The sequence below is a fragment of the Carassius gibelio genome, chromosome A23, assembly GCF_023724105.1.
Source record: "Carassius gibelio isolate Cgi1373 ecotype wild population from Czech Republic chromosome A23, carGib1.2-hapl.c, whole genome shotgun sequence".
Lineage (NCBI taxonomy): Eukaryota > Metazoa > Chordata > Actinopteri > Cypriniformes > Cyprinidae > Carassius > Carassius gibelio.
Window position 1 is genome coordinate 22717226 of NC_068393.1, and position 21256 is coordinate 22738481.

The following is a 21256-nucleotide window of genomic DNA, read 5'->3' on the forward strand; positions in this document are numbered from 1 at the left end:
ACCCCCCAACATATGTGTCCAATGAAAGGTGAATGGCCCTCCTGTCTATACTTTCCTCACAATCAGCCATGATGTCACCATGAACCCTCTCTGAACCGACCTCTGTCAAAAAACATTTCGCTCTCTCCCTCTCCTTCGCTTCTCATTTTCCACCTTTCCCTATTGCACTCACCAGGCTGCCTCCCTCCAGTCCGAATTCTTTTGGTGAAGCCACATTTTTTCTTTCTTCTTCTCATTCGCTTCTTTCCCTTCACTCCCCCAACCCCCCCCCCCCCCCCCCCCCCCTCCAACTCTCTCTCACTCTCGCTCCCTTTCGTTTTCGGATCTGAGCGCATATCTGTCCGTGGCTCTCTCACTATAATCGAATCACCACAAGCGAAGCCCACTGCCAAAAGTACCAGGATGTTCTGATTAAGATACTTTGTTTAAAAGGCGCTAAGAGAAAGAAAGCAATGGCCGAAAAATACGACTAAAAAACAGCCAGAAGTCAGGGAAGGTAGTCAATAAAAGACAGAAAGAGAGAAGGTGGAGAAAGAGAGGAAGCAGAGAGGGGCTGGAGGGGGCAGTGGGAGAAGCTGCATGATCCACATATGGAAGCAATTCTGTAATTGTGGCAAATCTTTGTGCTCCAGAGGAAAGGTCCCCTTCTCAATGTCTTCTCCATAGCAAATAAAACTGCCATACAGTGAAAAAATAATGACTTTGAAACAATGTTCAATGTTCAAAGAGATTGCTCTTATATTTGACAAATAATTAGCATACAATTAAATGCAAAGTAACTAATTGGATTAACACAATAGTATGCTCAAAAATTTACCTAGCTAAAAATCGACTTTTCCCTCATGCCATCCAAGATGTAGATTAGTTTGTTTCTTTAGATTTAAGAAATTTAACCTTACATCACTTGCTGACCAATGGATCCTCTGCAGTGAATGGGTGCCGTCAGAATGAGAGTCTGATACAAACATCACAGTGGTCCACAAGTAATCCACACCACTCCAGTCCATCAATTAATGTCTTGTGAAGTGAAAAGCTGCATGTTTTTTAAAAACAAATGTATCATAAATAAGTTTTAACTTTAAATCATTCATAATCCATTAATATGCTTCCTCCAGTAAAACATTCATGTCCTGTTGTCCTCTCACATCAAATCCACCGACATTTTTGTTTAGAACTGTTTTGGATCAGTTGATGTTTTGATCAGTGCATATTTCTCTCTTGATTCAGAAAAGATTACTTTTGTATTCTTCAGCGAAGAAATTAATATTGAGTGAGGACTCATATTTTAGCTGGAAGCAACAGTTTGAAGTTAAAAACGTCTTGATGGATTTGTTTCTTACAAATAAGCAACTTTTTTTGACAAGAACATAACCAATGGATTGGAGTTGTGTAGGTAACTTGTGGATTATTGTGATGTCTTTATCAACTGTTTGGACTCTGACGGCACCCATTCACTGCAGAGGATCCATTAGTGAGCAAGTGATGTAATACTACATTTTGAAGTAGAAATACTAAATAATATGTTCTTGTAAAATGTACTCCATTAAACTTTGTTTTTGTTTTTTTGATTGCATGGCAAAATAGCAAAAAATGGCTGCACTCTTTAACTTATAAAACATGACAGGTAAAAGTAAAAGTAGCATCTAAGCTTTGCACTATATATGCTCTTCACCATACTAGTGCCCTTTGCCAAACAGGGAGCTTGGTATAAACTTGTTAAATTGCTCATTAGCCTCAGAGAATCTGGCATGACTTCACATACAGTGATCTTTCAATAAAAGAGCAAAAAAGTTTGAGCAGGTAAGTGTTGGTGGGCAGGAGAGTGCAACAGAAAGATGACAGACGCTGATGGCTGTCTGCCTAGCCCGAGGCACAAGGTGTTTCTACTGTGTGCATTTTGGCAGCAGCCCCTGTTCAGTTCCCAAACACTGCCGCTCTCCCTCTGTAATTATCGGCATGCCCTAACATAACATGTTCCTCTGTGCGTGAGTTGCCCACAGTCATGGGTTCATAGCTGTGGAACAGAGCTCCAAATTTAACACAGCCAATTAACCCTGGCAACTGTCAAAACACCACCGAAACAGGGTTTACAGAAGGCGCCACATTTTCTTCTAATTATTTCTATTTTGAAATGCATCATCTCAATCAACGTGTCAATCGCACAAGCTGTAATCAAGCTTTTTTTATGGATTCAGAAAAAAAGAAATGCGAGCTAGAATATTCATGGCTGACTTTGACAGAGCTTCTTCTTGATGTACAAATAAAGGCATTGAAAGAAGGTTTATGATATGTTGCATGGTTTGGATATTATGACGTAGAAGCATATTTTAGCTTCTCCTGTTGCCTGTTACACTGCTTTACTTTCAAATTTACAAGGCACATTTTATTAATGGAGAGAAGGGAATATAATATCTTAAGGACTGAAAAAAACAGAATACAGGGTTTGATCCATTGGTGTGGCCTAATGCTAAATTAAGATGCAGAGTTTAAGAGCCACTTCTTGCATTGAAGCTACATCTAGTGGTCAACATTGGAAGTACAACATAAGCCCTCAATATTCCTCAAGTTCAGTGAGTGTGTAAGAAAGTGCTATAAACAAGAAGACTTTGATAAATATTAAGTTGTCATTATTATTATTATACACTATGCATGAGAATACTGTGTTTTTTGCTGTTATTTCTTTACAGTGTATAAGAGTTATTGCTACACTTTATAAAGCACTGGCCAACTAAATATCAAGTTTATGGTCAAAACAATACATATTCCAAATGCAAGACAACACACGTATTTAGGGTTTAGAGGTTTAGGCTTTTCAACCATTTAAATTAATTAATGATTATATTTCACAAAATATTATATATTTTTTGCCAAAAAACTAGGCTACATTATTATATTTTGTCATATAAAACTGTGTCATTAATATATTTTACATTAATACTTCTAATTTTGTTTTTTAAACCACCACAGTGGCAAATAACTTTTAAAGGGATAGTTCACCTGAAAATTAAAATTATCTCATGATTCACTCTCCCTCAAGCCATACAAGATGTATATGACTTTCTTCTTTCAAATGAATACAGTCGAAAAAATGTCCTGGCTCTTTCAAGCTATAATGGCAGTGAATGGTGGTGGAGATTTTGAAGCCCGTAAAAGTGCATCCATCCATGTAAAAAAGTACTACACACATCTCTGGGGGGTTAATAAAGGCCTTCTAAAGTGAAGTGATGCATTTGTGTATGAAAAATATCCATATTCAAAACTTTAAAAACTGTAATTTCTAAACTGTCATATGCGCAATCACAAGGGTGATGTTCAAGGGGATGACGTAGGACAAAAGCGTAGTGTAAGCTTCAGTGAAAAGGGACAAATGTGGAAGTGCAGAGGAGAGAGCAAAACAAAACACCAGTCATGAATTCGAACTAAAAAACAAGTGTTTGTAAAGAAAAATGTTGGCCAAGAGGAAACTGGTTTTCCATTGCTGTAAATAAAACTTGGTTCTCACAAGATTAGCATATTCTCACTGGAGCTTATGCTATGCCTGCGTCCTACGTCATCCATTGGAAATCCACTCTCTTTCTGAATGCAAGACAGCTACAGGAAGCTAGAGATTACAGTTTATAAAGTTTTAAATATAGGTATTTTTCTTACACAAACGCATCACTTTGCTTCAGAAGGCCTTTATTAAAGGGTAAGTTCACTCAAAATTTAAAATTAGCCTGGGTTTTACTCACCCTCGAGCCTTCCTATGTGTATATGATTTTTTCTTTCAGACAAATCCAATCAGAGTTATATTAAAAATTGTCCTGGCTATTCCAAGCGTTTTCATTTCAGAGGGGTGGGTGTTTCTCTTTAACAGTCAAAAACATGTTAAATAAAGCGCGTGCATCCATAATAAAACTTGTATTTGCATCCAAACAGAAGGCACTCTGGCAATTTTCCAGGATTTTCCAATGGGGCTATATACACCTACTGTAGGATGGCTGAGGGGGACTAAATCATGGTCTAATTTTTATTTTTGGGTAAACTATCCCTTTAATTGTGCCCTACCCTTTGAAAAGCAAGCAATTGTCCACAGAGATTTAATTTATTAAACAACAACAATAATAATAAATCATATCACATTCTACTTTTCTATATTTAGTTTTAACATTATGAAAGTTTTCAGGATCAACTAAAGGCAATTTCTTAATTTTCCTCAGGTGAGGCAACTACATACATTTTTGTCTTTGTTTGTAGTTCAGAAAAATTCACAAACAGTGTACAATGTACTACTGCAATGTTTATACTGTCATTATGGTTGAAAGAAAAGGAGGAATGTTTTATTGTTTGTTTGTCAGAGTTGCTTATGTGTTGTTTTGTTATTGGCTGTTTTTCATCAATACATTTTTCCCACTCACTTTTATGAAGGCCCACACATTTAAACTTTTCTGGCCTTGCCCCTGCAGTAGCATTGATCAAATTTGAATTCAAGTGCAGAAAACAGCGATGTGCGATATTTACCACAAGAGGACGCTGTTTTACACTTCATTCAGTTTAAATGGGCTATTGTTTACAAATTACTATTCCAGAAAACTTGTTTGTAACACAGCAACACAAAAACATGCTTGCATTAAAACAAAACCAACTTCTAGGAAACTTTTAAAAAAGAAAAAGAAGAAAAAAATCACTCAATGTTATATGTGTGTGTATATATATATATTGTATACAGAGAGAGGACCGGTGGTCACAGAGAAGTGTGGCTCATGACACTGGGTTAAAATTAATGAAGTATAATGTAGAATTTTAGTAAAATAATAATTATAATCATATGGACTTTCGGCTCAAAATACCCCACTCCTACCATTTTTAACAAAGTTCTATCACCAGCAGTTTAGAGCCAACATTATAACTTCATTTTATAACCTCCTAAAGCAAAAAAAATAAAATAAAAAAAAATAAAAAAACGTGTGATATTTGATTGTAATTGTACAATTATACATAAATTATACATAAACACAAGATACATTAGACCTTGAACATAAAAAAAAAAAAAAAAAATATTGGATGGGCCTCTCTAAAATGGATAATTCTTCTTATATTTGTGTTCACATCACCAATTTTGTTTAAGAAATAAGGGGTGGCTCAACTCCCCACAGGCTCATATCACCCTGATCTTTCCTAAATGTTGTAATTTGTCCAAAACAATTATTTGCTATTATATTGTGTGTTATCTTTTTTATTTTGAAATTAAATATCATAATACTGTATCTTACATACAGCTCAATAATTTGTTTTTTCATGCACTTGTTCATGCCATGACTTTGAGCATCAATCACACTTGAAGAGCTTTTTTAAAAAAGCGCGCGGCAGCAGTCACGCAGAGCCCCGCCTGCTGTCCATGTGCAAGCCTCTCATGTTGTTTAGTCTCACGCCGTGTTTAACATAAAATGTGTGTCAGTAGGACAGCGCTTTCCACTGCACATGCAGAGGGCACATGCAGCGTGGCTTTACCAGCACGCAGCGCGCTCGAATAAGCGCATCCAGCTCAGCTCTGCGCTCACACACCCGCCAATGAAAATGCACGCTTGGATCAAGAGGAAAGGGAAAGCTAGGAGATCATGGGGCACGTTAGAGTGATATAAATCCCCGCCAAAGAGAACAACAGAGGTTGACGGCTCCCCTAAATCCAGTCACATTATCCAGTCACCTGAAAACGTGATTGATGTGGGTGTGGAAGGGCGTGTGCTTGTCTAGGAGTCGAAGTGGTATTTGACAGTCCCACAGAGACGTTGATGGCAATGAATGGGCAGACCCGAAACATCATCACCCAGAATACCTAATGCGTCCTTCATACTAGATCAAGAGCAGAGTACAGGTAGCCGCGCGCGGAAGGTGCATCTGCACACCTGTGACCAACTGAATTTTTACTGACTGTTTGGCTCCTCTGCCAAATGCTCTGTGCGCGAGATACTGTCTTCCTTCTTTGGACTGCTGACTGTATGCCCAGGCTCTTCGTGACTTTTATACCTGTTTTTACCAGACTTTAACATACTGACACACACTTTCTTGAAGATAATAATTCTGAAGACAGAGGATCTTGAAAAACGTATCAAGGATGGACAGCAGTCCTGGTAAGTAATCCATTTATTGTTGTTATTATTATTATTATTATTATTATTATGATAGCTTTACTTATAATTCTTATTTTTAATAATGTTTTATTATTGCTGATATAGAACATTGTTATTATTATTATTATTATTCATAAATATAGTCCAAGTAATTGTGCTTTATACCCCAAAATATAAATATAACTAATCATGTTTATTGTAATCAACCTGGCATTTCATGTAAATGCTGAACTCATAATTCGGTTCATTTATAGGTTGCATAAATTAGTTTTATGATTAGGTGGTGTTTAAATGCACACTTTAATTAACAGATAATGCTTTAAAACCTGAGGATATTAAACATGCTTTCACTAAAAGCTTTGGGGTTTGGGGCAAGTTTCATATTATTATGATTACTATTATTATTAATATTTTTATTGGTTGCAGTGTTACTGGTGATATTGTTCCACTTCTTAATAAATGGAATAATATTCATATTCATTGTGCATTTCATACAAATGCTGGTATCATAAAGTATTTATGTGCAGAGTTTTATGTTTTTGAATTATACTTTATATCCCAGGCATGTTCAATCTAAAAGATGCGAGTTGCATATGAAATTTACTCGTAACGAAGACATTTTACTGTTGCACTGAATAACATGATTCACACTGGTTAGCAGTTATGATCTAAGCAGGTGTCATGAAAGTATTGGCATGCTTTGATGATTGCGCTGGGCAGACTCATCATCAGTGCAGCATAAAGACTACAAAGTGCATCTAAATATAGTATCAGTCTAGTCCAATGGTGAATCACATAAATGATGGCAATAAACATGGTCATACTTAGAGTAACTGCTGTTATTAACCCTATGTGATTGCTTTCATGGAATCTGCCTTGAAACGACTAGGACAACTTCCTGCTACTAGGCATGAAAACAAACTCACGTGTATGTGGATGGTCCAAGCTAGAAATAAGTGTGCTGTCAAACTTGGCTCTGACATATCAGTACATTTTACTAGTGTAAACTAGAATATGGCCATTAATTAAATTTAATCACATGAGATATTCAAAACAAACGTCATGCAACTGTGAAAATGAAAAGCAATAGACTCAAGAAGAGACATTGTTCACTGTCCTACCAACACTAAGGGAAAGTTGGTGAGCTCTTGAGGAACATGTATACTAATGCACTAAAGTTGCATTAGTTTTTCGTTTATTTCATGAAGATTGTAATAATTAAACGTTTCTCAAGTGTGCACTAGCCGTCAGCCGAGGTTAACCGGTTAAGCTGATTTTGGTAGTGGTTCATTACAAAGGTTAGCCAAGGGCCAATTACATGCTGGCTCAGTCAACCAAGTCCACTTCAAGATTAATTGATGGCTGATTCATTTACAAAAGCTGCAGTCACGTTCCAGAACAGGTGATGGAAACATTGTCTCGTGCCTGGTGCACCCTCTCAACTCTGTGTTTGACAGAAAGCCTTGAAAGGATGTAAAACAAACACGAGGCACAATAACATGCTGCATAAAGTCATTAAAGACAGGGAAATAATAACATTCAAAAACATGACCTTTAAGTGGTAGACAGCAGAAAACAAGGAAGCAGATTTTCTGTAACATTAACAAGTAAACACACTACATCATCTCAAACATGTGACTAGATCTAGCTCACATGGAGGTCTAGGGATGCAACCATGTCAGTTTTTAAAAGTCAAAACAACCTACATTGACCCAACTTCATCAGGTTACATAGTCATTTTAAGGTTTAGATCAGATGAAATAGAATCAAAATCACCTTCGAAAGGTTTATCTCTTATGCAAAACTTTGGCTAGTATGGTTTGGTTTACTAACCTACTGATTTCAGATGCTTTAGAAATTTTTGAAACTGTGACTATTGACTTTATTATGTGGTCCCCTTTATTTTCATTATTCGTGAAAAGTTTATGGAACTCGGTAACACGTTCCAAGGGTTTTAAATACACACCACACATTTAATCTATAATCTTTTAACGCCAGTGAGTTCATACGAGGTGAATGAGAAGTTCCAGAGGCGATTTATGCAGGGTAACGGACCATCAGGCCACCCACCACCCCTCCCCTCCATTCTATATAGCCGCTTGCTCTATTTTATAGCGCTTTTCGATTATAAGAGAGGCGCGAGGCTTTTAGCTTTACTGGAGGAAGCGCAGCGCGCGCGTATCTTCCCACTGAACGCATCCCAAGCGCCCACATTAGTCCTCACGTGCATGCGCTCTTTCAGCCGCGTGCGGCGCGTGATTTTTACGCCCCCGCCCTCACTGCTTCTTTCAGAGATTCTATGTTTTGATGCAGATTGAAAGGGGGAGGTTGGTCAGTGGGTCAGCGATTTCATGCAGTCAGTGCAGCGCCTCATCACGTTTTCCCGCCTCACGCAACTTTTTTACTTAGTAGTTCGCATGAACAGACTCATGACAGCATGAGCACATCCTGCATTGTACGAAATGATTTATCCAAATGTAAAGCAAACAAATTGTTAAAATATTAAACATTATGGAAAATGTTTATTTTGTATTAAGTGGTACCAAAAACTTTTGTTAAGTACTTGAATATAAGATAAACATTTTCAATTCAATAAAAATGTTTCAAAATTGTAATTATTTAATAATTCATTAATTTATTTATTATTGTATTTAAATTAAATTAAATTGTTAGACTTTACATAATAAATATTGTTTCAAAGCTTCAGTGGTTGCATTTGACCAGTGAGCAAGAAGAAAACTCTCTAAAAAATTCAGCACATATAGCAACTATACTTAATATGTGCATTGCAAAGAGATATATAATTACTAAGTATATCATGTATACCAAGTATATTATATAATATAAAATAACATAATATTCATACTAAATATTTTTATGAAACCCCCCTGGGAGTCGGAGAACTGAAAACTCTTGCGCTTAAATGGTACATATTTTTTATGTGATTCTGGCCCACTTTAGAATGGCAGTTCTATCTGTATTAACCCATTAAATCTATAATATTCCTAGATAAGTGAGCACATCTCTTAGTAAGCAAATCTTTCAGCTATTTTCCTCAAGGGAGGGAGGAAGGGAGACCATGCCAGTGTTTGAGACCAGGGAGGAGGGAATAATTGTCCCTGCAAAGTCCTCACGTTTCTACGCCTGCCTTTGCTCACTAGAAGATTATTGTTTGCATGGGTCGCCCAAGCTCACAAAGAGGCCTGCTGATTCGTCAATTAATGCTGGTGTTTCCACTGACCTTAATTTATACCAGCTTGCAATAACATGTGCACGGCTATTCATTAAGCTTGTAGAAACTGTATTATCTTAGCTGCATTGTCCCTCGTATTACAAACTGGCAGGACAAAGAAAAAATTAGATTAGTATCTCATTTAAGCCTTAGACTGGTTTGCAATCATGTGAATCTAGTGTTAAAAACAGCTGCGCCCCAGATACTATGCTTTGATTTAATAAAGGGCATGTCCTGTTATCCATATAATGTCTTTTCTCTCTTTAACCTCTGTGTGAGTGTGAGTATTTCTGTGTGTGTGTGTGGGTGGGGTTTGTAAGGTGGGTAGGGCTGAGGTAAAGGGCTCGCTATCACAAGGCTGTATAATCTTACGCTGCAGTATGTCAACAAAAAGTCCCACTGCACGTGCCAGTGAAGGGATCACAAAAACACTTGAGCTAAATAAATACCGCGTGCAGCATGTGAAAACACATGCAAAGGAATATTTGCTGGTAATTTGAACTTGTTTACCACAGAAAGGTTCCAAGTTCAAAAGCAAACATTGAAGGACGGTATGAAATATTTAGCCTATGTCATTGCTCATAAACACAGTATTGAAGGCATGTGTCACAACAAAACAACATTTGTTATCATTTAATCATCCTCGTGCTGAGATGCAATGAAAGTGGATAGAAAACAGAAACAGCCATGGTCATTACTAACTCTCATTAAAGCAGCTTGATCATTGTGTTAGATAAGTCCTTTTGTGTTCCACACAAGAAAGATACTCATGCGTACTTGCAATGAAATCAGGTTGACTATATTTTCACAGGATTTTTATTTCTGGGTCAACTATCCCGTGCTCTCTAGGTTTGTGTCATTGTGGATTAATATATTTGCTTAGGGATTTAGGGTTTGTGCACAATTTGCCATATAACTCATATATTTACGTTCACCACAAAAGCTGTCAATGGGGTTGTACCATTTGAAAAGGTACATTATTTACTCCTAAATGTTGCATATTAGTACCTTCAAGGTACAAATTAGTTCATAAAATCTACATATTTTGAAAGGGTACTGCCCATGTGAAAGCTTTTCTGAGTGTACAGATATTAATGATACCTCAAATCATTCACAATGTTGGAGACACAGTTGTTGTTGTTGTTGTGTTTTTACCTAATATTTTTGAAGGTGACAATATTGTTAGGAAAACATCTCTAGATGTGGACTGAAATGGGTCAAACATAGCACTTGACAGTAAGCAACCACCTTCAAATATTTAATTATTGTGAAAACTGCGAGGTCAGTTTGTTTCCACAAGGAAGAACCATTTTACTTAGTAAAAATATAATAAGTTAGTTTGCCTGTTGAAAGCCATTACTGCATTGCATTGTTAAAGCACCATAATGCAAGTGATTCCCGAAACGTTTTGGACACTGCGGCTTTAAATCGCATTCTCTTGGCCCAGATCTTACCGACTGTGTCCTCGGGTTGTTCTAAATGTCAAACTGTAAGCCACGGTGCACATTCTACCAAAACGTGACTCCCCGTTGGCCCTCTCTCACAGGAAACGCATCTGCGTGGGAACCGTAACATCATCGCAAAGCCGACAAGGCAACCTCCGGCGCGCACGCGCCGTGTATGCGTTTGATGCGCGCGACTCGCGATTGTTGCAGCTGTTTACACGAGACTGCGGATTTGGTTTTGGTAAGAATGGTGTCAGGAATCCATGTGAGGCTGCGGTCAGGTGTTGTGTAGTTTGGCTGGGGCACTATGCCAGGGCTATTATTGGAGAAGAGAGGCAGGAGAGCTCGCGAACACGTGAGAGTGTCTCAGCTCATCCTGAGAGGATGTGATAGGATGCAGAAACCTGCGGGGGAATGGAACTAAAACAAGCCGATGCTTTCATTTAAAGTAACGTGTTGCTATTAAACCAAACCATACAAAATATATTGGGTTAATTCACCAAATGTGGAACGTCGCAAAAACGCACACCTAACCCTATCCCTACCCTTAAACCTAACCCTAACCGTAATTCATTCCTAAAATCAGAGGGAAATGATAGTTGAATAACAAGGATGTAGAAATACCTCATCTTGGTTGTAAACCTAAAACTGACATTTCCTGTGAACTTAGCTCTTTGTTCCAGGACCAACAAGGATGTTTATCCAGGAAAACATTGTTACTTAATGAACATCTCTTTTCAAAATGTTCATGAAAATCAGAGAACTGATTAATAAACTAATATTAAGGGCATTTTTGGTTAACCTAGAATTTGATGGTATACTGTAACAACAAGGATGTTACTCTTATAGCCAAATAGGAAATAATGAATACTGGAAATATGACTTGATAACATGACATCTATCAACAAATAAACAATCTCATATGCTGGCTTAAATAAATAATGTTTTATTAAGATATGCAAAAAGGCTTTCAGTCTATAGGTAAATTAAATTTAGCGCACTATTTAATGCCAATGCAAATTAGATTTTCAACAAACTGAACAGCTAACAAAATAAAGCACCTTTTTTATGTTTTTCCAAGTCAAAGGCTTCATATACTTTTATATTTTTACAGGGGGTGTGATACTCTACGCTGGTAGCAATGGCAGTGCCAGTCCAAGCCCAGGAAGCCCCTCTAGTGGCTATCAAACCCAGTCTCCATCTTCTCATTCCCAGCCCTCTTCCCCAGAGGACTTCACCTTCACTGAGATTGGGGCCCTCAAGCAGCAAGGAAGTATGGGTACATCACCTTCTCCAAAACTGGTATTTCAGTTCCCTGAAGTCTACAACAACTCTACTGCGGGATCAAACTCGCACAGCTACTCTCATCCTATCGCCGCTAAAAGGCCTTGTGGATACACTGGCACATTTACCAGTAAGTGGGTGCGCTTTTTAGTTTCTGCATTACACAAAGTCAGCATCTTCTTTCACAGAGGAATAACGAGTTCCCAATATTAAGGACATGTGTTCTTGTACGTCCTGAGCCCATTCTCTCTCTGTTTCTATCTTTATCTGTATAGAGACCGGAGGCATGGTGCTCCTTTGTAAAGTATGTGGAGATATCGCATCAGGGTTCCACTATGGTGTCCATGCATGTGAAGGCTGCAAGGTAAGAGAGAACAGGCCTCTGATCAAACAAACATGCATGATACTTTTCTGTCATATCATTGTGGTTTATCATATTGTCTTTCATTATTTGCAGGGCTTTTTCCGCCGCAGCATTCAGCAGAACATTAACTACAAGATGTGCGTGAAGAACGAGAACTGCATGATAATGCGGATGAACCGCAACCGCTGCCAACACTGCCGCTTCAAAAAATGCCTGGCTGTCGGCATGTCCCGTGACGGTGAGAATTTTAGGAGGTTATCAGTGCATTGAAATGTGAAAATCTGTACTTTCATTGCATTCTTCAGGCGAAGCACCACACCTGCCCCCTCAACCTACTTTCCTCTTATAGTCTTGCACCACTATCTTTTATTAGAGCAAGTTTCTTTTAGTTTGGCCGTGCGCTCATTTATATCTCTTGTTTGCCCTTTGTGGTCCCTTCTTTTTCTCGCCTCTTTCTACCCTTCCCCCTCGTAGATTCCCTAAGCTCTGCCTCCCAATCCCTTCTAGAGACAATGATTTATGAGGGATGGAGTCACGCAGTCCCTGAAGCGATCTGTCATCTGGAAAACTGCAGCAAATACAAGAATTATTTTGAGAAATTGGAACGCGGGCAACTTGATTACCACGCTTGTGCCCTTATAACATCCTCAGCAATTAATGTTGTGCTGCAGCAAAAATTAAGCAAGGGATGCAGAAAAAGCCAGGCATTTGAACTCTTCAGAAGAACAATGCCTCATCCGATTGCTTTTGGCGGCGGTTTAACCCTGAATAGCACTGAATTAAACAATACATCTTGTCCGGTGAACTTTTGAGGAAATTAAGCAAAAAAAACAGACACTTGTACATTGTGACCTATTTAAGACTTCCGTCAGGTTCGCAGCATCATTTCACACGGCGTTGCCAGCGGATTTGCATGAAAGTTCGGTTGGCTATGATAGCAGATTGCACTGGATGTTGTTCTAAAAGGGCACTAACAGAAATGAGGTTTTTGGGTACAAAGTGGAGGAGGTAAACAGTCATTTTAACCCTGGTTCCTGAAATTGTTAGGGCCCACAACCTAGAAACCTGTTTCTCTGACGGGTTCACTTGCACAAACAGGAAAACCTCATGTAACTGCCTCAAATACCACAATAAAGTAGACGCCCTGATTTCATCTCACTTCACTGAAGTCTATAGTTTAATTTCTGTTGTGTGATACAAACAGATGTTTGGTTTGACACGGTGGGGAGGCATGGTTTCACTTCCTCTACGAACTTGCCATTTGATAGACTAGTAATCAGTGCAGCGCTCTGGGGCTATGTGTGTCACATTGTTTGCAGGATGAAGCACTCTTGATATCAGATTAATACTGAGAAATTTGACCTGAATCCCGGTTCATCAGGTTTAAGTGAAATTGAGAATGGATTTATTGGAATTTGAATAGGCCACACCCCACCTGAAGTTGAACTGGAATTTATAATTGAAATGACAGGAAGGAATTTACCAAATTACAATTGAAATAAACTCAACACTGGCAATGCATTCTAGGAAATGAAGTATTAAGTTAAACTTAATTTCACTGCCTTGCATTGAAAGTGGAAGTGCTATTCTGCATCCTGTTTGCTACACTATTTAAGACTGAGCTGAAATTACTAAGGGGACAGTAAGGGGAATTCTCTCAATTGCAATCTATAAACATACAACTGCTTTTTAAAATCTTTTTTTTTGTTGACAGAATAAGGCACTGTCCAATATTCAACGGTTATTTTGCTTTTCTAGTTAAAAATTACAGCTATATCAGTTTAGAATGAATTTTAATTCTGCTTCCCTACATTCAAATTCTTAGTCTAATTATGGATTCTGTTTTGCTAAGCAATAAAGATGGAGCTGAAACATAGGAATTGAATTGCAATTTAAAAGGCATTTTCAGGCACACAACTCTGATTGGTAAATGGCAAGTCAGTTATGGACTTTGCAATGTGAAATATTTATCATCCTGCAGTGTAATGCATGCATTGCATGTTAGTTACAGAAAAGCGAAAAGAAATGTATCCCTCCGCTTGGCTTATCTCATTTTCTCAGATGCAGGTGTTGTGAGACATATATGATATATGGAACATCTCCGCGCTTTGCCTTCCTTCTGCTCTCATCTTGTAAACCCATGTACCATAAAACCTTTTGTCTACTGCCACCTCAATCTGCCAAATGACATACATTCTCTTCTCTTCTCTTCTCTTCTCTTCTCTTCTCTTCTCTTCTCTTCTCTTCTCTTCTCTTCTCTTCTCTTCTCTTCATCACAGTCATTAGTTTCTCACCCAATTACCGTGGCATTGTTCTCGTGTTCTGCTTGACCCACTGCCCTACTTACGGCTTCAGAGAGGAGTGAGAGTAGCACAGGGATGAAGAGAGGAAGGGGAGGTAGTGATGGAGAGAGAGATGAAGAGTGGGGGGAGGGAACATATTGTAACACTGGTGCTATTTTTAGATTTAACAGCTGACAGATTTACTTAGATGAGGGGGTGGTGATGGAGGAAAAAAGTGAGGGCCTTGTAAAAGATGCGAAAGCATGCCAAAGAACACTAACGCATTTAATTATCATCAATATTTTACACCACAACAACCAAGTCTCCTACACATTAGATGTGCTATTTTTGTGTTTTGTTTTGTTTTCCAAATTCCAAATTTTCAGACAACATTTCATTTATTTTGTCACACTACGTTATTTCTGATGCTGCCTTGTGCTTTATTATAAAAGAAATGGGACATGGACATTTTGATTAGTGATCAGGCAGGATCTTTTCATCAGTGATACGCATAGAAAATGCAGTAATTTCACAATATTCTTTATTTTTAACATTGACTTTGACTCTTTTTCTTTTCAGATTAATTGTCTTCATAGCATACCAGGCATTTATTTTGTCTAAAATGTAATTTAATATTTAATAAAGCCAATATGAAATGAAAATTCACCATGCATTTAAAGAGATATTTCACCCACAAATGAAAATTCTATCATTAATTACTCACTCAGACTTATTTTCTTATCTGAGATGTAAAACAAGATATTTTGAAAAAAATAGATCTATAAAAAACTATCCTTTTAACTTAACTAACCTAAAACATTACTGCATTTTGAAAAAATAACGTGCAGATAAAGCATACAATAATAATAACAAATTCATTTATTAAGAACGCAAATTTTCTTCATGCTGTCTTGTTCCTGTTGTCAACCATTGGTTTTTCTCTCTGCCCCCTAGCTGTGCGTTTCGGCCGCATCCCAAAACGAGAGAAACAGCGGCTTTTGGATGAGATGCAGAGCTACATGAATAGCCTCAACGAATCATCCATGGGCATGGAAACATCCCCACCTCTCGAAACACCTCCCAGCCCCAGCGAGAACCAATCCAAAGAGGCCTTATCCCGAGCCTACCAGGACATCTTCACAAACACACAGGACCACCTGAGTAAGCGTGCGGGCAACATGAACACCAGCAGTGGATCGAGCACCTTTCAAAACAGCCCTTCTCAGGACAGTAACTATCCTCACGTGAACCCTCTTGTGGGGTTTCATGCAACTACTCACGAAAGCGTCACGGCTCTGCCTCGCTGCCAAGTTGCTTCCAGCAACAGCAAATGCCCGGTCTCATTGGTGGACAGTAATCGGTACAGCTATGCTCCTTCATTCAGCCAAAATCACTCCCAGTGTAGAATCAGCCAGCCCTCACAACCTACGCAGGCCGATTACAACATCTATGGGGCTGGCGAGTCCCAAAGCCAGGCCTCGTGTCCGTTTAAGTTGGCTGCTGGCTCCAAAGTGCTGGTGAGGAATGTTTCAAGATACACTGTATATACACTCTTAAAATATACATAGGACATCCATGGAAACTTTGTATTGTACAAAAGTTTCTTTATAATGGAAGAAGGTTTGCTAGATAATTACAATGTTTTTCCTTCAGAAAATAATAGTTCTTTTAAGAACTCTTCGCTGAAAGGTTCTTTAGGGAAACTTTGTTATTTAAAAGTTTGTCATAAAAGTGTTTCTATCATATAAATCTATAATTTAAGTTTAAAATAGAGGAAATTAACTCTTGTGCAATGCTGAAAAGTCTTTACCTAATTTGGTGTTTCCTGTCAAAAATGGACCGGCCTTTTAAAAATTGCTTATGAATTTCTCATTGTGCAATGTTATGACCAAATCTTGAATTCAAACTTTTTGTCAACTTGTTTTCTGTCGGTTAGCACAAGTTTGGTTTTACATTTTTTGGAACTGATTGGTCTCAGGCCTGACCTCCAAAAAAAAAAAAAAACATTATTTTTGGAAGATTTTGGCAATATTCAGTCAGTCAGTAAAAAAAGAAATACAAAACATCTGCTAATTGACAGAAAACAAGCTGACAAAAAGACTGAAATAAATATTTGGTAATAGTAATCATAACGATAATTTATTAAGCAATTTTGTTTGTAGGTCTGTCATTTTTGACTATGAATATCATAAGTGCATTAAGGTGGGAAAAAACCCCCAGAGAAGTACAAAAAATACGTTGTTTTACCCTGTGTGAGCAAAGTCAGCATGTTTTAATCCAATGCAATAACTATAAAACAATATGAGAATTAAGCACATGTACTAATAAAAATATGATGTACCGTCTCTCACATAGGCCTGTCCACTGAACGCATGTCCTGTGTCAGCACCTGGGGTCTCCAGTCAGCAGGTGTGGGAGTCTTTCTCACAGTGCTTCACCCCGGCTGTACGTGAAGTGGTCGAGTTCGCCAAGGGCATTCCAGGCTTCCAGGAGCTTTGCCAGCATGATCAAGTCATGTTGCTCAAAGCAGGCACTTTCCAGGTACTCCTCTTTCTGTACTATTAAAGGTGAAGTGTGTCATTTCCAGGCCACAAGCAGCACAGATTTCCCCATCAGCCTAACTCAAACTCACTGGTTAAGCCCAAGTTTGACATGTCGGATCAATCGAAACAAACACAGCAATGTGTCGATAGCGTCAAAGTGTTATCACCGTTAGGGACATCAACCTACAAATGGCGAAAGTATTTAGAGAGTGCAAAAAATACATCACCTGGGCCTGTTTCTTTTTGCTTCCGTCTGATCTTGCTGTCTGTTTGCAGGTGCTTATGGTGAGGTTTTGCTCACTGTTCAACCACAAAGAAAGAACAGTGACTTTCCTGAATGGGCAGACATACCCGCTGGTCACCCTTAGGGGTCTTGGCATGGGCTCCTTGCTGAACACCATGTTTGAGTTCAGTTCCAAGCTGAGCTCTCTGGGCCTGGAGTCAGATGAGATGGCTCTCTTTATGGCTGTGGTTCTGGTTTCTGCAGGTGAGAGCAGCACAGGAATCGGATTATTTAGTGCTATTTGCTAAGGTGTGCATCACTATTATTATTGCTCATGCTAAGTGTCAGATATGTAAGTAATCCTAATGATTTATAATAGAGATGCTTGTTAGAGCAATATTAAAATTCTGACAGATGCTGAAAAACTGATTATATTTTTTAATGTTCTAGCAGATAACTGAAAAATCACAGATAAATGGTTGATATCAATTTAAAACTCAAATAGAACTCCGTTCAAACACAAATTTGATGTCAGTACAAAAGAAACAGAAATATTGAAACAGAGATATTGAAAAATTCCCCAAGATATTTTGTTATATTATTATATATTATATTAGATATTATTTATCCATACAATGACAGTCACTAAGGCCCAAAACAACACTGACTTTCACTGTATGATGAAGAAGAAAAGACACTGTGACCAAAAATACCAAATGAAATACATTTACAAATAAGTACATTTTAAATCAAACATAAAACACTAAAACTCAATCCATCAATCACCAGAAACTAAAATGAATCATTTTAAATGCTATAAGTGAATTTAGCCATCACTAAATTATAATGTTTAATATGAAAAGTGGATATTTATTTTGGGAGTTAACAAAAGTTAACAGTTATCAAATTATGTAAAAGAAAAAAAGAAAGAAAGAAAGAATATATATATATATATATATATATTTATTAGTCAAAATCTTCATAATTTATAATATGTATTTAAAAAAAAAATTATTTTTATTGATAATAAAATGTTGTTCATTTATCCACAGATTGCTCTGGCATTTTGGATACAGTAGCTGTGGAGCAGTTACAGGAAGGACTCATCCGAGCGCTGCGCACCTTAGTTTCCCGTCGCCGCCCTGATGACAACTCTATTTTTCCCAAACTGCTCCTGCGCCTGCCAGACCTGCGCACCCTCAACAACCTTCACTCCGAAAAACTCCTGGCCTTCCGTATCGATCCCTGAGCAATCGGTCGCTGCATCTGGAACTCAACCAAAGGCCATGACCGGCCAATCAGAGGACACCTTTCCTGGTTAAGAGAAAGACTGCTCATTTAGAAGAAGATATGTGGAGCATGTTCCCATGCGAACCATTTGTTATTATGTGTGTTAATGAGAAACACAAACGAACAGATGGCTCTCAGCAAGCTCTAAACAAGACTATATCTCCATTTAAGCTTTCACGGATTATTTTCATACATGCTTTGTGCTTCTGTTCAGCTCGCCTTGAGAGCATTGTTGATTATATTTATCCAAGGGAAAGTTGCACCAGTCGTATTATCATAAATAAGCTTACACAGAGCGTTTGAAGACCAAAAATGGGTCATTCCTGTGTACTGCCTACACATTGAAGCACACAGTCTTTAGTCAAGTACACCATGTATACAATAGAAAGGTAATTTTAGGGACCATTTAAAGCCAATTGTATGAGTGAATGTGCCTATGTGTTCGGGAAAGAGACAGAAATAGCATGTACATAAGCCATAGATATCACTTATATAGTTACCTCACATTAAAACTTCAGTTTGAGACAAGAATTACACAAGATTTACTGTATCGACAACAACTCGAGTGACCATTTAAGTCCTTAAAAAAAAGAAACTGATTTTAAATGTCATTTATGGATAAATCTGTCATATCTGTTCGTTAATTATCATTGTCAAGCTGAATGCAAAATGTCATAAAGTATATTTCCACACATTCTCATCTATTAATAGGCTAAATCTGAATCAAGGAATACAAAACCAGCACTCTCCCCTACGCGTATTATGTTAGCAGTTTTCTGTTGTTTTCTTACTGTAAGTATTGTACATTTACACTGATTTAACTGCCTGTTCAGAGACAGAGGGATACCCAGTGGTGTGTTTGACTGAGACGGGGCGTTTGGTGCCTTGTAAGAAGTGTGTGTGTCGTGAGAAAGAGTCCCTGAACTTCTGGAACCAGCACATAATCATTACAGCCTTTACTAAGATCACAAAGCATGTCAAAAAGGCATTTTGGGCTGCCATGTGGTTGATTTGATCAGCTGAGTCTATTATTATTATTATGGATGGTAAATTCATGTTATTCAATCATATGGTAATGTATATTTTGTAAATTATTTTCTTCTGTAGAACCAATATAAATACAAGATTATCTATTTCGATGTCTGTTTTTTTTTATGTATAAAATTATATTAAAAACTTTTGCTCACCAAGACTGGATGAAATATAGTAAAAAAAGTAATACATGTTAAATATTAATGCAATTTAAAATGGCTGTTTTCTATTAAAATATATTTCACATTTTTATTTAGATTTATTTTATTGTGGTTTTAATTAAACAAATGCACTTGGTGAGCAAGAAACATTTTTCAAATGCACACACACAACTTTTTTCCAAAGTTTTGAACTGTGGTGTATATTTATTGCTTGCAGACTAAATCTCAAAAGTAATAATAATAATATATGATATTGCAACACCAATGCATTTCTAAAGATAAAATAAGTAGACAAACCATGTAGACTGCAATGCCTTTGCTCAGCAGACTTTATATCGGGAGCTTTTCAGAGTGATGTAGAAATAATTGTAACTGGCCTGAAACTGTCAGTCACGTTTTGGTAGTCAAACAGACTCAGTTAATCCACTTTAATTCAGGACACTGGCAAAAAATAGGCTACTATCAGATAAAACATGCATGTAGGCAGATTAAATTTAATTAGTTTTAATTCTTATGCTTAATAAAAAAAAAAAAAAAAAAAAAAAAAAAAAAATATATATATATATATATATATATTAGTATATTTTCGTAATGTTGTACAACACTGACGCACTTTAGTTAATCTGAGAGACATGAGTCAAACCAGCGCATTACAAAGTAAACGGTGTTTTAGTGACATCGTGTGGAAACTCTCGGTAGCGCAGTAAAAAAAATATATAAATTTCGAGAAGACAAAAACGTAAACGATAACGTTAGTCATGCTATTGCTTACGTTCAAGCAGGGGTGGTTCTAGGGTGAGTGGAGATCCGGGGCTTAGCCCAGAAAAATCCATGTATGTGACTTTTTATTTTAATGAATCAGAAAGATATACCTTATTTAAAATATACAAAAACAATAAAAACAAAAACAAATGTAAAACATTTTATTTAAAGTATTGAGGAAAATACATTTGCTTTTTGCAAACAAAAATTAAGAATTGCAAAACAAATGAAACAGCGCGAAAGCAATGATTTTGCAATACATATTTTCCATTGTCATATCTATTAATTTATTTGCAACGCTGCTTTTATTTTGCGTGTCAGTCTAGTTTGAGTCTAGTCTAGTCTAGTCCATTTTTCCTTTGCGCTTCACTTTTCTGCAGGTCACTCTTTGTGGCACCGTTTTTTTGACGTGGGGTTTTGAGACTCAGCTCACTGATCCAAGTCCTGTCATGATGAGCAGAGACTTTCGACTGGATCGTTTATTTTTATTCAGTAGCATTAAAACATTCATTTTTTGTTTTATTTACT

The 21256-nt window shown here is 37.4% G+C and overlaps 1 protein-coding gene across 1 annotated transcript; it reads left to right on the forward strand.

Annotated features, from left to right (window-relative positions):
- The first annotated feature begins 5441 nt into the window (after positions 1-5441).
- LOC127944386 (nuclear receptor subfamily 1 group D member 1-like) lies at positions 5442-19912 on the forward strand. The gene is made up of 8 exons (XM_052540275.1): positions 5442-6110; positions 11902-12201; positions 12347-12435; positions 12529-12673; positions 15672-16234; positions 17073-17258; positions 17537-17747; positions 18536-19912. The coding sequence occupies exons 1-8, from the start codon at positions 6095-6097 to the stop codon at positions 18730-18732; spliced, it is 1707 nt and encodes a 568-aa protein (XP_052396235.1). The 5' UTR covers positions 5442-6094; the 3' UTR covers positions 18733-19912.
- The last annotated feature ends 1344 nt before the right edge of the window (positions 19913-21256 follow it).

Coding starts and splice junctions, on each gene's coding strand:
- LOC127944386 (XM_052540275.1), top strand. Junction 12,436..12,528: donor ATGCATGTGAAGGCTGCAAG/GTAAGAGAGAAC, acceptor CATTATTTGCAG/GGCTTTTTCCGCCGCAGCAT. Junction 16,235..17,072: donor CTGCTGGCTCCAAAGTGCTG/GTGAGGAATGTT, acceptor TCTCTCACATAG/GCCTGTCCACTGAACGCATG.